Here is an 18,339-nt window from a genome sequence, read left to right as displayed (position 1 = left end):
GCTAGAATTACAGGAGTGAGCCACCAGTACCTGATTTAATAGTAAGCATTACAATGGTTCATATATGCATAAAATGCTTCATCTGATAGTACAGGTAAAAATTTCTGACTTATTAAGAAAAGTTTTTGACGAACTATAAAATTATTGGGATCTACAGTAAGAACAAATCTAAAATTAAGGAGGAAAATAATTTTCAGTTTTATAGTTACAAATCAGACTGTAAAAGTTTGGAAAATGCTTATGATGAAAAAAAGGCCAGAGCCAATCACCAGAGGCTCCTAGCTCCTCAGGAGCAGCGCTTTGAGGATCAAAGTTTGAAGCCTGCCCAGGCAGGAAAGTCCATGAGTCTCTTATCTCTAGTTAAGAATAAAAAAATCCAGTAGTGCAGCTGTGTCTCAAGTGATAGGGCACTAGCCTTTGAGTACAAAACTCACTGACAGCACCTGAGTTTAAGCCGTAGCTCACTCACACAATACACACACTTTAAATTTGTAGGTGGAAAAAAAAAAGGAAAAACAGTCAAAGTAGATGACATTGGGGATTTTGAAACATATTCTCTAAGTATAAAGGGGAACTACCATACAAATGAAATGTATGCTTCAGTGTTGCTAATGGAGGTGTTACTCCTCAGGTCTCACTGTGTGTTTTCTTTACAGATTCTCGGGTCAGAGGCTGGTTTATGTTGGACTCTTACCTACCTACCTTTTTTCTTACTGTCATATATCTGCTCTCAATATGGCTGGGGAACAAATACATGAAGAATAGACCTGCTCTTTCTCTCAGGGGAATCCTTACCTTGTATAATCTTGGAATCACACTTCTTTCTGCATATATGCTGGTAGAGGTAAGTGTTTATGTAGGCAAAGATGGAGTTAGCAATTAAATTTGAGATGTAGTCACATGTTACCTACCAGAACTTTATGGGGTTAGTATTATTCTCATCCTACCTCCCACCTTTTTTAAATTGAATTCATGTTTACTTTTTTTTTTAATGAGATTGATCTCAGGTCCTCAAGCTTGTTAGGCTGGTGCTCTGTACATACTCAGTTCTCAGTACCATTTGTTAAGAACTCATAACTTGACTAGGCATGGAGGCTTATGCTTGCTAATTCTAGCTACCCAGGAGACAGATTTCAAGGGTATCGCAGTTCTAGAGCAACCTAGGCAAAAAGTTAGCAAGTCCTCATCTCAACCAACAAGCCAGGTGTGGGGGCATGTGACTTTGTTCCCAGCTACTTAAGAAACTATAGGCAGGGGATTGTAATCTGTAGCCAGCCCCAGACAAAAAGGGCAACACCTTATCCCCAGAATAACTAAAGTAAAAACAGGTCAGGAGCCTCAGGTGGCAAAGCACCTGCTTAGAAAATATTAAAGCCTAAATTCAAACACCAATACCACAAACACATAAGAAAACTTGAATTTTTCTCTTCCCAATTTAGGCAGATTTCTTTAGTCCTTAAATTGTCATTCCATGTTTCAGTGTGTCTAAGAGATAGCTGATCTTTCTAAACCTCAGTATCAGAACCCAAATTTAGACTCTACAGTGATTACCAGACTAGTTAAATATTATGCAAGTTCAATTAGTTTGGTGGAGCGCTAATCCAGTTAGTAGCTGCCTGTGTTATAAATGCATTCCCTTGTAACAAACCAAACCAAAGCATTTTACAAGTAATGAACAAGCAGTGAATATGCTGTCCTTTACAATCAAAAGTTATTTAGATATGTACTACAAGGAAAAAAGGTCTAAAAGTATTCATTTTTTTTAAAAAAAATTATTCTTGGGGTGATATCCAGAGAGATTGTGGTTACATTCATTAGGTAGTGGGCTCATTATTTCTTTTTTTTCATATATTTTTATTGTAATTAATAGAAGGGTTACATGATATTTGCCAGATAGATGGTGCATTAATCCCCATACATTGATACCCTTTCACATGTCTTGGTCCCCATTTCCCTCCCCCCACCCCACCCCTCATCTTGTTTTCCCCTGTTCCCTATCCAATTTCAAATACCCAAATACCAATATATACAGATATATCAGGTAACAAAGTGAGATACTGTAACAATATGAGATAACCAAGGGACAGCAAAAGAGATGAGAAATAACGTAGTACCTTAACAACAACAATCATTCATTATATGGCTTATGTTTCTATATCCTAGAGATCCTTTCATTTAGCGTCCTACTATATGGCCTTTTGTATCAAGGTTTTGCACTATTGCAAATCTCTGCTAGGAGAGCCCAAGGTTTCTACTGATTATGACAAGTGAGGGGAACCAACCTAGATGTCCCTCAGTTGATGAGTGGATCAACAAAATGTGGTATTTGTACACAGTGGAATTCTATGCTGTTATCAGAAAGAATGACATTGCTCCATTTGTTGGGAAATGGAAAGACTTAGAAAAGATCATATTAAGTGAAGTAAGCCAGACTCAAAGGCTCATTACTTCTTGAACAGTATTACCTCTCCTCCCCTCCCCATTTATCTTGTTTTTTCTTTACCTTCCTATTTTCAAATAGACACATAAATGTTTATACAATATACCAAGTACCAAAGTCAAATACAGTAACAACGTGAGATAAACCTGAAGGGGAAAAGAAAAAAAAATAACTTCACATAGTACATTAAAGGTATTCATTTGTTGTAACAAAGTATCTAAGAGAATATAGACAAAGGGAACAAAATCTTTTTAAAAGTTAGGACCACCTCATTCATACAAGTAACACATGGCTGATAACCATACAGATAGAATATTCTTTCCTGTTTTCCTTTAAATAAAAAAAAAGATCCTTTCCTTAAAATATAGGTTTACACTGGGTGCTGGTGGCTCATGCCTTTGATTCTAGGTACTCAGGATGCTGAGATCCTGAGATTTCAGTTCAAATCCAGCCTGGGCAAGAAAGTTCGTGAGACTCTTATCTCCAATAAAATACTCAGAAAAAGCCAGAAGTGGTGCTGTGGCTCAAGTGGTAGAGCACTACCTTTGAGCATAAAAAGGCTCAGGGATAGTATGTAGGGCCTCAGTTCCATCCCCAGGACTGGCAATAAATAAGATACAGGGTTTTGTTTTACCCAATATATCTGTTCATTTACCCAGTATATCTGTTCATTATGTTAATATGCACCATTCTAATAATAATTACTTACCATTACCTTAAATATATAAAGCTGTCATTGAACTGTAGGCATCAGACTATAGGAGATAGAATTTGGGATCAAGAAAGCCACGATGCTATTTGAAAATGACACAATATAGGTAATTATTAACTATCCTGACAGTGAAAAGATAGTTTTTTGTTTTTGACTTAACCTGAGATACCTTTTACTATATTCATTTATGGGCAAAAGTAAAGACACTGTTGAGTAACTTGGGGTCAGCCTGGAATCAAAGACAATACAGGTAGAAAATGACTGTAGTCTTAAGGTGCTGATGTAGTCTAGATATAGTTTACAGTTTCTAAATCTAGTTCAGTTAGGCGATTAGGAATGGCTTGGGGCCAGGCTTCTTGTGGTTTGACTGCTTAGTTTTGCTACTCAGTAATTACATTGTTAAATAGCTTTGCATAGGCCACAGGGATGGGGACAAGCTGGATAAATCTGGTTGAAACAGGAAATGTCAGATAACAAATATGCTGTGTCCTGTCCTGTTTTCATATAGTTACTGTTCCACTGTGTTCTTACTAAAAAATTAGATCAGAAAATTACTATATAACTATAGCCTGATTAATGCTTGAAATTCATACTTGTGTAAGAAGCTGAGCAGCTTTCTTCATTTGAAAAGAAACCAACATACAAAAAATTTACATATCCTTTAAGACGTGAGCAGAACCTCTTCAACATGGTCCCCAGAAACATAAAGTCCTTTTAGGGCTGTTGTTGAACTGGCTTGTAATAGAGCCTGTCCAGAAAATCCAAGGTGACATTCTTTCACTCAGTTCATTTGTCAGAACAGTGAAGAAAACACAAAGGTTCTGAAGCATTCTAAGTGTTATTTAGTAGCTCATCTCTTTTAATGGTCAGTATATGTTTTAAAAAATACAAACCTTACATATTTCTAAGGCAGCAGAAAATATTAGGCTACTTGCCTTCAGTACTTTGGGCAAATCAAACCCAAATAATCTTATATTCTAAAATTTCAAATTTTTATAAGGAACTTCTATAGGATTTAACAAAATAGATCAGCTTATTTTTTCTATAACATGAAAAAGATTGAATTGTAATCATCTTTGTACAAGTCTGAATTATCATCATCTTTCTACCATTTTGTAGTACGTAATCTTGAGAAAGGAGTTCACTGATCTAGTGTGTACTGAGCACTCACTGTCTGCCAGGCATGGGGCAAGAGGTACAGATTTTTTTGGAGGTTTTAGCTTTTTGAGAGTAATGTGGAAGATGGCAATCACTTTGTGTGATTAATAACTAAGTAGTATGAACATAATACAGAAAATGTTTTATGACTCTCTCAGTCCTGTTATCTGTAACAAGATCAAATAGTATAGAATTTAGTTTCTTCACATTTTTTAGTTGTGAAAACATTACTAGATGATTCCTTATATAGAAATATCTGATAATTTTCATTAATTACATAATTACTACTTGATGTTTACTTTGGCTAGTATAAAGATTTTTACTTTTGGCAAGTAAAGTTTAAAGTAAATATATTAAGGAGCAGATCCACTGATTTTAGTTTAGCATCAACAAGTAAATACTCTGGGTAATATATGTTTGAAGAAAGGATAGATTGGGGGAGGGATAAAAAATAAATAATAAAAAATAAAATTTAAAAAAGACCAAAAAACAAGGATAGATCAAATTCAAGGATTTTTACTCAAAAATGAAAAGATGTTAGGGATATGAATGGGAAGTTCAATTTGCATCCAGATTATTAATGTTGGTCTTTCTCCCCATTTTTGTTCTTTGGCAGCTTATTCTGTCGAGTTGGGAAGGAGGATACAACCTTCAATGTCAGAATCTCATCAGTGCTGGAGAAGCTGATGTCCGGGTGAGCTTGGGGAATGGCTGTTGTATATAATTGGTGTTAGATTTTTAAACGATGGCTACTACCTAGAAAGTTAGAAACAAACTAAAATATGAATATGCTGTAACAGAACTCAGTGTTTTTGTTGCTATTTCTTTTATTACTGATATTGCTGTTTTGAAATTTATGAGGTCATATCAGTCATAAATAATTTGAGAAAAATAAAAGTGATACTTATTATGACGTTAAACTAGCATGCAGTAATCATACTCAAATAAAAAATACAGAATGACTTATTTCTTAGCTTTATCTGTAAAAGAGGCCTAAGCAGTTTGTTCTAGTACAAGGCAGTGAGCCACAACTACCCAGAGGTGCTCTTCAAATGGAATTACTACTAGAAAGGTTGAAGATTCTTGGAGAAGTGGACAGTTGCTAGTTTGGAGCAGGAAGTAGATTTAAGATGAACCTAGCCTAGGATTCTAGGGTCATGACAAAACCAAATGGGACTCCCACAAGTTAGAGAACACTGCCTGAAATGGATTTAAATATATACTAAGTATATACTAAAATTCGCAAATTTAAAATACTAGAGTTTAAAATGAAAAAGAAAACTTTTAAGGTGGCCAACTAATACTAGAAAAAAATTGATCATTGATCATTTATCTTTCACATGAATTTCCACATAGGTGAAGAGGGAAAGCTCTCTATAGAAGAGAAAAATGCATTAAGTAATGAGAAGCAGTCACCGTTTCTTACAACTCTTGAGTGAAATGAATGGTGCAGACAGCAGTCATCTGTGACTGATGTAGTACAGAGATTTGCAGCACCTGAACTCACTGCTGAGTTTGAGTATCAGATATATGTGCTGCATAGGGAGGGGCATGGAGCCCCCTCAGAAGTATTTTGGCTAAACACAGATCTAGCCATGTCTCTTAACTGCTATTATAGGAAGTCTGGAACTTTGAAACCACATAAAAAATGCATTGTGGACCCTGCTTGGATCCGGTTTTAAATTCTTGGGAAAGCAACATACTTGAAACAGTTTGGAAAATCTGACCATAGACTGACATTAGGAAGGACTAAGGAGTTAATTGCATTAGACAAGACAATGTCAGAAGTATTTACAAGTGAAATATTTTGGAATTGTTAATAATTATACTTCTCCCTGTCCCAAAGAGCTGAGAACTGAAATTGAGAAAACTAGACTGACTTTCTGAGGTTTCATGATGGGTATGCCATGTTCATTGTGCTTATTCACCTGTATTAGTGGATAAATCTGTAATAAAGTATGTGTTATCAACAGACAGTATAAAGCAGTAAAACTTTAAGGCATTTTGAACTAGGAATGGGTAGATCATGCCTATAATCCTAGGTACTTGAGAGGCTAAGAATGGGAGGATTGTGGATTGAGGCTTACCTGTGCAAAAAACTCATAATACCCCTTTTTCAGTCCATAACTGGGTTCATTCATTGTTGTATGCCTGTAATCTCAAGCTACATGGAAGATTGAGCTAGGGAAGGTTGTATGGTTCCAGACTAGCCCAGCTTAAAACATTATCTTGAGAAGTAGAAAGTATAGCATCTTGAGAAATGTCTTATCAAAGTGCAAAGGTTTTGAGTGGTCCTGGGGTTTGAACTTGGGGCCTGGGTGCTGTCCCTGAGCTTCTTTAGCTCAAGGCTAGCACTGTACTGCTTTGAACCATAGCACCAGGTTTTCTGGTGGTTAATTGGAGATAAGAGTCTCACAGCCTTTCCTGCCCAGGCTGGCTTTGATTCATAAGACTCCGATCTCAGCCTCCTAGTAGCTAGGATTACAGGTATGAGCCACTGGTCCTCAGCTAAAACAACAGTTTTCCTATAAAGACCCTTTCCAATAAAGAAAGGTTTTGCCATAGATGAGGCTGTCTAAAGGACTCTAGAGGAAAAGAAAGTGGTGATTGTGACTTACCACTGTTAACTTGAGGACAACCAGTGTAGGATAAGGAACAATAATGCTGTCCTGGTGAACACTAGGCACTGAGAAAAACAGAATGAAATAGTGTCAGCCTCCCAGTGATCTGCTGACATGAGCTCACACTTGATGTACTTGTTGTGACTGTTGATTATAGAGGTGTAGCTGTACTTGTTGTGAGTGTTGATTATAGAGGTGTAGTCAGGGAAATTTGAGGATGCAAGTAAAGCGGCATCTGTTTCTGCCTGTGAGAGGGAAGATGACTAGGTAAAGTGGCATTTCAGAGAACTAGTAAAGAATGACTACAATGTGCCAGACCTGAGGAGTGGTGGATGCAGGAAAAGGGTGAAAGACTGGGAAAGTTCCTGTCCTGCAGAGAGGTAACACACCTTTTACTACGGTGGGGCAGGTTTCTTGGAATGACGAAAAATTGGAGTCTAATACACCAGCTTTTGCAATGGTCTGAGAAAGCAGCACAACAAACTAGGCAAGGCAGATGACATGCAGAAGGCTGAGATGAGCTGCACAGAAATCATTTCTCACATTTCTCTCCTTAATTTTTTTTAGGTAGCTAAAGTGTTATGGTGGTACTATTTCTCCAAGTTGGTGGAGTTCCTGGACACAATTTTCTTTGTTTTGCGAAAAAAGACAAGTCAGATCACTTTTCTTCATGTCTATCATCATGTCTCTATGTTCAATATCTGGTGGTGTGTTTTGAACTGGATACCCTGTGGACAAAGTAAGTAATTTTGAATTTTAGTTCTATGGAGTGGATTTTGAGTGACCATTAGTTTCCTGCTTGTGCAGAGAGTGTATACAGATGGGGAAAGGCAGAAAGCATGTGTCTGTCAGTAGTCATTTTGTCTCTGGCCTTTTTCTGTGCATCAGCTGTCAGTAGAGTGAATTAGCGCAATGCAGTCCAACTCATGTGGAAGATGGCCCCTTCTACAGCCATCATTACTATCATACAGGTGGAGTCAGTCCAGGTTTTATGACTTTACAAAGTCATAAAAAAAGAGTAATTACAATTCTGAAAAAAATAAGGCATTAGCTATGTGACCCCCAAGAATAAGAAATAAATATGGCTTAATTGAAGGCCCTCAGTCCCCAAAAAATGCATTTGAAGCCAGGCATTTATAGCACGAGCACATAGGAGGATGTGAGTTTAAGACTTTTATAATAGTGTGTATCTTCTATGAAACAACAAGAAAAACAAATTCACCCTGGCTCTTTCTGATGCACTGTGCTAAAATTTCAGTTTTACAAAACACTGAAACCCTTACTACATTGATTTCAGAGTCACTTTTGGATCCGTTGTGACCTGCAGTCTGAGAAGCACTGAATTAGACATCACTTCTATTTGTTACTGTCTTATTCCCATTTCCCTAGATTTGAAAATACTCTATAAAAATCAGAACGGGTAAGAGAAAAATTAGAACTTAAAAAGGACTTTTATTTCTTCTGGGACATAGGGTCTTGTAGAAGATGATAGATAAAATATCAAGGATATTTAGAATGTAAAGGCTCTCTTTGACTTAAAAAGGAGTCCCAGACTGATAAAGGCATCAGAAGTGAAAGATGTACTGAAAGCAACCTAGCCCACAGAATGTCCTACCTTATCAACATAGGCTACAGAGGCCAGTTGTCTTCTCATGATCTGGGGGTGATCTTCAGTCCTGCCACTGCCCAGCACTCAGAAGTACATAGTTAACTCTGGAATAGATGAAATTATGATTTGTTCTGATTGTACATTCTATTCGCAGCATCATGAAGTTGAATAGTCATTAACCGCTGTCATAACTTGACAGGTATCTTTCATTTCTACCTTCCTAGCTATTGATAAACTATAGTGAGAAAGAAAATTAGGGATGCAGTTAGCAAAAAATGATTTTTACTTATAATCTAGTGTGTTAATTTTTACAATTTCAAAAGTTTCATTTGTAACCACTGACATTTAACACAGTCATCACACTGGCTTATGTAAAGATGAAAAAGCTACTACTAAGTACTCACAGTTTTTTTTTTTTTACTTTTTTTTTATTGTAATTAGTAAAAGGGTTACATGATATTTGCCAGATAGAAGGTGCATTAATTCACATACATTGATACCCTTTCACATGTCTTGGTGCCCATTTCCCTCCCCCCCCACACTACTCACAGTTTTTTAATAAACACTGAAGTGAGTTATAAGTATAATAATATTGTTATCTGTGTCTTAATTATGCAGTTTATTCTAGCTTAAACACATAGTGTTTCTTATTCATGGATTTGCATTTTAAAGGTTACTAGTCTAGAATTAGAAAACTGGGGTAGACAATTTGAATTGATAAGTGTTGTCTATGTTGATCCCCATCACAGTGTTAAAAGATAGTATTGGGTTAGTTTACACCCACTTTCCAAATGAGAAAAAAACAACATATTCAAGAGGAGATAGTTAATAAGTTGTCCTCTTACCCCATCCCAGACTCCCCCGTTACAGGAGTGACAACTCACATGTGTAGATCCTAAATCCTGATTACTGCTCTAAGCAGTTCTATGTACTGATTTAGTGGTGAGATGGTAAGTTCCCTATTTACCAATACTCCATCTGTGACCCCTGTCTTTCAACTAAAACCTTTTTGGACACTTAATCCCACACAGAATGTAGCCTGTTTACCTTGGTTTCCTGAAATACCACTCTACTATGTTCAGAGAAGACATTTTTCCTCAAGGTCTCACTGCCTCACCCTGCTAAATCTTCTATCTTCCAAATTTTCTCTAGTAACTTATTCCTGTGTATGTTTTAGATAATTATAAAGGGCAGAATATATTCTTGTCTTGTTAGCATTCTATTCAGTGCTGTACAAAAAAACTTGGAATATTTTTTAGTTAGGTATGTGTATGCTTGTTGTGGTGCTAGGAATCAAAACCTGGGGCCTTGTGAATGCTAAGAAAGTGCTCTTTCTACAATTAAACGCTGGATGTGCCATTTTTGTCCAGTTAAAGCTAATTCTTTTAATAGAATTCTGCCAGTTTTAAGGTAACTTTTTTTTCTCTCTGATGAATGACAAGGAGGTTGGGTGGCAATGGCTCTTGCCTATAATCCTAGACACTCGGGAAGCTGAGATCTAAGGATTGTGGTTTAAAGCCAGTCTGAAATTCTTTTTTTTTTTTTTAATTTTTTTTTCCAGTCCTGGGCTTGAGCTCAGAGCCTGAGCACTGTCCCTGGACTTTCTCAAGGCTAGAGCTCTTCCACTTGAGCCTCAGCACCATTTCTGGCTTTTTTCTATGCATGTGGGGCCGAGGAATTGAACCCGGGTCTTCATGCATGCTAGGCAAGCACTTTAACCACTAGGCCAAACTCCCAGCCCCCAGTCTGAAATTCTTAACTGCCACAAAAAAGCCAGAAGTAGAGCTATGGGTCAAGTGGTAGAGCACTAGTCGTGAAGAAAAACTTCAGGGACAGCACAGTAATAAGGACAGGAAGACAGTCCCAATTCAAGTAAGAAATTCTTTGTTTAGAACTCGTTGAAAGTTTTATGCCAGTTTTGGCCTTCTGTCTCAGATTTTGTTATTAATGTGAACTTTGTTATGGGATTGTCCCATACATGTCACTCATTTTAAATTATGATGTGCAGGAAAATATCACTTGACAAAGAGAAATGAACCATCTTATTCTCTAGTAGTAGTAACTCCCATACTATACTTTTATAGGCTTCTTTGGACCAACACTGAACAGCTTCATTCACATTCTTATGTACTCCTACTATGGACTTTCCGTGTTTCCATCCATGCACAAATACCTTTGGTGGAAGAAATACCTCACACAAGCTCAACTGGTATGTTGTCCCTTCTTCATCTCTTCTCCTTGTGGCTCAGATGGGAAAGAGACAAGTCAGTGGCTTCAGGGCTAGAGGAATGGTTCAGTATTAAAGTACCTACTCAGAAAGTATGAAGTCCTGAGTTGAAACCCCAGTTTTGGCCAGGCGTGGTAACTCATACCTGTAATCCTAGCTCCTCAGGTGGCTAAGATCTGAGGATCAAGGTTCAAAGCCAGCCCAGGCACAAAAGGACCTGAGACTCTTATCTCCAATTAAACTTTAGAAAATGGGAAGTGGGGCTTGGCTCAAGGGTAGGGTGGTAGCCTTGAGCTGAAGAGCTCAAGGATAGTGCCCAGGCTGAATTCAAGTCCCATGACCCACCAAAAAAAAAAAAGTTTTGCTTACACATTAAAAATAAAAAAACTCAAAATCAAGTGTATGTGACTGCCTATTTTTCTCAAATGGTAATTTAAAATATTCTTTGTGCATAAAAACATTTTTTGTGTTTATGATTACCTTAAAAAGCTCTTTCTTTGAAATGCAAGTGGACTAGTCTTAGGTCTTGAACTCAGGACCTGGCCACTGTTCTTGAGTTTTCTTAAAACTAGTGCTCTACCACTTCAGCCACATCACCACCTCCAGCTTTTTTTGTGTATGTGATGCCAGGGAATCAAACCTAGGGCTTCATGCATGCTAGGCAAGTACTTTATCACTAGGCCAAGACATTTTTTTTGGGGGGGGGGCGGTCAGTCACGGGGCTTGGGTGCTGTCCTTTACTCTTCACCTCAACGCTAGCATTCTACCACTTGAGCCACAGCATCACTTCTGGTTTTCCGGTCATTAATTAGAAATTAGTGTCCTGGACTTTTGTGTCTGGGCTGGATTTGAGCCGTGATTCTCAAATCTCAGCCTCCTGAGTAGCTAGGATTACAGGCATGACAGTTTTAAAAGTAAATGTAGATATTAAAACTAGTTTTAAGTCCCACTTTTCCATCAGAAAATTTATAATGAGAAATTTTGCATACTTACTAATATACTGTCAAACCAACACTGGGACAGGATATACTAGTTTACTTCTACATTTTGCTTGGTTTGTTCTCTATAGTTCCTACGAACTATAGAGAGTAACAGTACTTGATACATGAACTGATGACATGTGGCTTCTGCGGGGTGGGATAGCACCCAGTCCACTTACCTGCTGTCTTCTCTGTCACTCCAGATACAGTTCCTGCTGACCATCACGCACACGCTGAGTGCTGTTGTGAAGCCCTGTGGCTTCCCCTTTGGTTGCCTCATCTTCCAGTCTTCCTATATGATGACACTAGTCATCCTGTTCTTAAATTTTTATATTCAGGTATGTGATATAACTCTCCACCATATGCATGATATGCTTACTTAATTTGTTCCTTTCGCATTATAAGCTCACTTAATGTTACTGATAAAATGATTGTAGTACATGCTTGTGAGTAAATTCAGATAACAGGCATAGAAAAGAAGAAATACATTCCTTTTCCTCTCTCCAGATCCATCTTGAGACTAATCAGAGTTAATGGTCTATAAGGTATTATAGATGTTTATAGATAGACCATTATAATGGTCTATTAAAACATTATACAGATGGATTGAAAAATCTTTATAGAACTTATGTCAGAAATACCATTGAGTTCTATGTACAGTTCTCAATTTATATCATATGTTTGCACTAGGCTCCCTAAATCTGATGAAGAATGCAGAAAAAATAGGGCATCTAATATAGTTTTAATGTGAAATTCAATAAGCTTGTATTAGCTACTTATCAAACTTGCTGTTCATTTGGAAAAATTTCCTTTAAACCAGTACATTGTGGGGTTTTTTAAACAAGTGCTTTCATTTCGTAATTTAAATGGGAGAGATCTTCAAAATACTATTTCAAAGCAATCATTGTTATGAAGAACCTATAAAAGCTAGATATCATAGGACTCAGGTGATTATAGACTTTAAATTACTCTTTGTGGCTGGGAAAATGGAAAGCTACATCAAAACCATATGTTTCAGCTGGGTGTGGTGGTTCATGCCTATAATCCTAGCTGAGATTTGAGGCACTAAAAAGTCTCTGAGACTCTTATCACCAATTAATCCAACAACAAGAGTAACAGCAACAACAAATAACACTATGTTTCCATTTAAAATACTTGTTTTATTTGAAACTGTATTTTCATTATCCAAGAAGCATTTTCCTGTTTTAAATTTGCTCAATTGAGCAAATCCATACTGGTTAATCCATACTGGTTTTAACCTATATTAGTTTTATACAAAATATAACTATAGGAACTGAGCTTTGGACAGCTTTTCAAATCTTGTTTGTATAAAATTAGACTGGGTAGGCTTTGTCTTTTTTTTTTTTTTTTTGCGGGAGTCTCATGGGGCTTGAACTCTGCTCCTGGGAATTGTCCTTGAGCTCTTCAGCTCAAGGCTACTGCCCTTCCCCTTTTCTAGTGATTAATTGGAGATAATTTAGTGCCTGGGCTGGCTTTGAACGACATCCTCCTTGGATCTCAACCTCCTGAGTAGCTAGGATTACAGGCCTGAGCTACCTGCCTAGCAGCTTTGTCTCTTTTATCTCTTATAAGTTTTCTTTGAGAACTTGTAAAGAAATAGCATTAATGGAACCAAACAAAAGCCATACTTGTAGGCAAGAACACGCTGAGTTAAAGGAAAGCCAAGGGATTCCCCTTCAGTGCTTGGCATTAGCATTGAAAGAATGAGGTGGCCTCTCAGAGATAGGAAGTAACATGGAATCTTTAGTTAACTACATACTAGTTCAAATCAAATCTTTGTCTGAAAGTTGAAAAGGTAATTTTAGCATTGACTGTTATTACCATGGTTTTAAAAATACAAGTAAGGAGACTGGGAATGTGGCCCAGTGGTAGTGTTTGCCTAGCATGCATGAAACCTTGGGTTCAATTCCTCAGTACAACACATACAGAAAAAGCCAGTAGTGGTGCTGTGGCTTAAGTGGTAGAGTACTAGCCTTGAGAAAACTAGAGGACAGTGTCCAGGCCCTGAGTTCTAGTACCAGGACTAGTAAAAATGAGATGAGAGATCAGGTGTTCTATCAAAATAGGAAGGATATGCTAGAGTGTGATAGTCAGTAACAGAGCTTGTGGGTACTGTCCACAAAGTCCTGGATTCAGCCCCCAGTACCTGGCTCTTTTATAGTTACAGGTATTTCAAGTAGGAAAAATGCTAATACTTCAATTGAAAACAAATGCAGAATAATTTGAATACTAACTTTGAATGGAACCCCATTTTGCTGATATTAATAAATTTGTCATGGTTTCTTAGTTTTATCTTTAACTGTATGCTTAAAAAGAGCATTCCTAATACAATGTCCAGGGCCATAGAAGACCATGTATTGTTTCATAACGGTGTGCAGTATTAGAGCAAGATCTTAAAACTTAAAGAGTCCTTTTTTTTTCTGGTGTACACATCCAACAGACCTACCGAAAAAAGCCAGTGAAGAAAGATACACAAGAACCACCTACAGAGAAAGATGTCAAGAATGGCTTTTCCAAAGCCTATGTCCCTGCAGCTAATGGAGTGATGACCAAGAAAACGCAGTAATAGTAAAGGAACAGGAAATGCATATCTACTGCACTAGTCTAACAGATTCGCTTGTTTTAAAGCAAAGACTGAATTGAAAGTTGTATGTTTTAGCATAAATTGTTTTGTGTTTATAAATCATTCATACCCAGAGTGTATTAATATATTGCTATTAGGCTGCTCTATTCATGGAGAGCTTTGGTCAGGAATGAGGTGATGTAACACTCGGCACAGGTGCGGCTTCTCCCCCTCCTCCCACAGACTTACCCTCATAATGCTTTACCCACACACCGCCAGGAAGCACGCAGTACTGCCCGTCATGCACGTCTTCACAGAAAGTTAGACTGTTGTTCACATTCAAGTCTGTGAGAGCAAATGGTTTGTAAACAACACACTAAGCATAAAACAATGCATAAAACAGCCCAGTTGTTCCTTTATATAGCAATGCCAGAAAATATTCAATACAATTATCAGATTAAGACAAATCCAATAAAATCTCTCAAGCCAGACTTGGTCATATTCTCACAGGTGCTTATTTGAAATTTGCCAGAGACTAGTTCTTAAGCAAGACCTGGGTGGCTCACACCTGTAATCCCAGCACTTGGGAGGCAGAAGCAGGTGTATCTTAAGTTAGAAGGTTAGCTTGGGCAAAATAGAAAGAATAGCTCCAAAAAGTCCTCATTAGTCAGACTTTGGGAGGAGCCACTCTTGGGTTTTAATTTGGTTTCCTTATTCACAGCTTTATGTCTGTCTCTCACATCAGTTGCTAAGACTAGATCTGGCTGGCTGCTCACTTCCTTTCTGAACAGGAGTAAAGTTTAATCTGCCCCTTTCCTTAGCATATGCATGCTAAGGAGATATATACATATATATATATATGTATATATCTATATGTAAGCCTGAATATAATCAAAATTAACAGAATCATCAGGGTAGAGTAAACCTTGAGTTTGTTAGCTATTTCCTGATAGCCTACATATGAACATTATTGCAAATACTTGCCACCAAATCCTGCAGCAATTTACGTTTTTTAAAACAGGATGCAAATGGTGTACAAATACAGAAAGATTCCAACACGGATGTGGGCTGGTAAGTCACAATAGATATGCTAGTTTGGCAAACAACACATCTTTTCCTTTCCCAGAACTGCAGTCTCTACAGAGAAGCACAAAAATAGATAGAAGCATTGACAATACAATAATTTCCTTTCCTTAAGCACAAAGAATGAAGACAAAATGTTTTCTAAAGATTTATGCTTATAAGATTAGACTTGCCAACTTTGACACTTCATCTTTCCTACTTTGTTTTCTAAATGTTTTAAAGTTTCGACACTAACTTCACACACATGACCACTGAAGGGGGCTTAACAGTTGCCTAAAATAATGGTGCCTTTCTGCCCCTTTTTTGCTCTCCTGAACTCATTTTAAACTTTCCCTGTTTGGAAAATCGTTCTCACTTTTTAAACTTCATGTATGCTTTCTCAGGGCTGGCCTGACTTTGAAAGGCAGCTAACACTTGTAGTCTTTGAGGGTGAATGTATTGTGCCCTGTAACACCTGTCTCTACTGGATGGTCATTTGTGTTGAGCAGACACTTTTCCTGTGTGATGCCCATTTCCTATGCTATTTGTCTTCTAAGTGGTTTTCTCTAGGGTGCTTAATCACCACTTAACACTTAACAGTTCTCTTCTGGGAACTCTTATTAAAACAAGGGCTAGCTTTTGAGTATGACTATGACTGCTGTTCTCTATGACAAGATACAAAGTAGCAAAGGAGAAAGTCCCTTGGAGAGAAAGGACTCAGGTTCAGTTTTAGTTCTCAAACACCAGCAGAAATTTGCGACCAAAGTGCATTCTGTGTAAAAACAAGGCTTACCGAGGAGAGAGAGATTGGCCCATGCGTCTCACTTGCATCATTCCTGCAACTGGAATGGGTTCAGGGGCGTCATGTCTGTGTAGCACACTGGGCCTTCCTGCAACAGACTTACCATCAAGAAACTCTAGACCAGCTCTCAACTTCTCAGAGCAAAGTGGAAACTGATTCTAGCCAAGCCTAGTAAAGCATTAGTCTTAAACTATTCAAGGGCTGACAAAAAAGTTCACAGAGCTATGAAATCTTGGGCCACAAAAATTGAATCAGGTAAATGTTTTAACTGTTGTGACTTGAAAAAAAAATGTTTCCCTTTAATGTGATTTTTATAAAACAAGATTGTAGAAAACAAAATTATAAGTGTTTAAAAAATGGAAAGGATGTTTTCCCAACTAAATTTCCTTCTGTGGGAATAAAAATAAATACTGTAAAGCCTGTTAATAATTATCCTCAACTTTAAAGCAAAATAGGATGTTTGCTTTGGAAATTAAGCAATGGAATTAAGCAAAATTCAGAATAGACTTTTGTGGGAGACCATTCCACTTCTCTCTTGTATTTCCATAGCATTTCCAAATGTCTCTGGGGTTACTTCTGTGAAATAAGGACATCACTTTTTTGTTGTCCTTTGTAAGTACTTGCCGCTTAAAGAACATAGCATCATGATTAGGGTGGACAGGGAGGCAGGAGAAGCCATTTTTTCTTTTAGATAAAATGCATTCTGTATGATTGTTGTATAATAAATTGATTTTTACACTGAAGAAAACATGTTGCATTTTTCTTATTTGGCTCCAAGAAGTTAACATGTGTGCCTGCATGGTATTCCAAATGACCTATCATGCAAGGATTTTATTTTTTACCAATAAAGTGATATTTTAGTAATTAATTTTAGATGTTTAATTCTTCATTTCAGTAGTAGTGGGCTCAAACTGGCTTTGGTGGTACATACCTGGAATCCCAACACTCAGGAGGACAAGGCAGGAGGAAATCGAGTCTTGCCTGGGGAAGGGGCGGGCAGCGTTTTATATAGCATTACTAGCACAATACGTTAAACTATTTCAGAACATAGTCATTCACAAGAAAAATACTAATTTGATAAGCAGAGGATTTAACAGTAAAAAAAATTATATATTACAGAATAACGTGGTAGGTGCTAGATTTGTTTGAAGAAAACACTAGGCAGAAACACAGCATTGTGATCTCAAGAGCTATTAAAACACCTGAAGCCATCTTGGCATTCCTTTAAAGAGCAGTTAGAGTATGTGAAATTATAGGCTTTCTTTCAGATCAAATTGCATTCACATATTTAAGGGACACTTCCCTGTCTAGCGGAAGCAAGGAAACCGTCATTCTAAGTGGCATAATCGGTTGTGGGGTAAAGTAAATGTCCTTTATTTGTAGATGATTTTTAATTTTAGTTGCACTGAAGGAACATGGGAATAACAGGCTGAAGACCTGGAATTCACACCTTCATTGAGCAACTTGGTGATCCAGGGAGCCCATTCCTGAAGATGCTGAGCCACATCTGGCAGACTATATGAACTAGCTATCCATCCAAGACGTGATGTTTGCACATTTCATGATCTGAGAATTGGGTACCTTAAGATCTTGCACTCATCAGTGACCACCTCCCACCTTTTACATTCCGCCTATTCACTTCCCTGGCAGAAGCCATTCAAACTGTGGCTCAAGAGCACTGAACACCACCAAAAAATTCTAAACACTTTTGCTTGAGCTGATGCCATACTTGCAACGAAGTGAGCCTGAGTTTTAGCAGATGTGACCCTAGCAACAAATGTTGCTGGGCATTAGTAGCTTGTACCTTCAGTCCTACTCAGATGCCTGAAATTTGAGAACTGCAGTTCAAAGCCAGACCAGGCAAGAAAGTCCCCAATTAACCATTTAAAAAGTAGCCTTGTAGCTCAAGTGTTAGAGCGCTGGCCTTGAGTACAAAAGCTCAGGGTCCGTGCCTAGGCTCTGAATTCAAGCCTCAAGACCAGCACATAACACAAAAATTACATATATGTGTGTATATATATGTGTGTGTATATACATATATATGTGCATATATATATATATATGCACACACATATAGAGCAGATTCTGTTTTACTGAACATCTACCAGTTTAAATATCAGTCACGTGTCTCACTTGGCATCCCA

At 37.6% G+C, this 18,339-nt stretch overlaps 1 protein-coding gene and 1 long non-coding RNA gene across 3 annotated transcripts in view; one reads left to right on the top strand and one right to left on the bottom strand.

The window, feature by feature from the left end:
* The window catches only part of Elovl2 (ELOVL fatty acid elongase 2), a 70,953-nt gene extending 54,010 nt beyond the window's left edge, over positions 1-16,943 (top strand). Inside the window, exons 3-8 of the mRNA XM_090356478.1 lie at positions 657-844; positions 4,927-5,004; positions 7,499-7,670; positions 10,625-10,749; positions 11,951-12,085; positions 14,209-16,943. Coding sequence (XP_090212604.1) covers positions 657-844; positions 4,927-5,004; positions 7,499-7,670; positions 10,625-10,749; positions 11,951-12,085; positions 14,209-14,334 — 824 coding nt within the window. The 3' untranslated portion in view covers positions 14,335-16,943. The remainder of the gene's footprint in view (positions 1-656; positions 845-4,926; positions 5,005-7,498; positions 7,671-10,624; positions 10,750-11,950; positions 12,086-14,208) is intronic.
* On the bottom strand, positions 4,935-14,666 carry LOC150048486 (uncharacterized). Of its 2 annotated transcripts, none has more exons than XR_016539342.1 (4): positions 14,581-14,666; positions 8,547-8,644; positions 6,929-6,996; positions 4,935-5,021 (listed from the first exon to the last, which is right to left on the bottom strand). It is a non-coding gene; the product is annotated as an uncharacterized LOC150048486 (long non-coding RNA). The 2 variants fall into 2 exon arrangements; XR_016539343.1 differs by having other exon boundaries at positions 5,000-5,066.
* Positions 16,944-18,339: the final 1,396 nt, after the last annotated feature.

The sequence above is a fragment of the Megascapheus bottae genome, chromosome 22, assembly GCF_031878675.1.
Source record: "Megascapheus bottae isolate mThoBot1 chromosome 22, mThoBot2.hap1, whole genome shotgun sequence".
In the NCBI taxonomy this organism is placed as follows: Eukaryota; Metazoa; Chordata; class Mammalia; order Rodentia; family Geomyidae; genus Megascapheus; species Megascapheus bottae.
Note: the sequence above shows the minus strand (reverse complement) of the source record. Positions and strands in the feature narration are given on the sequence as shown.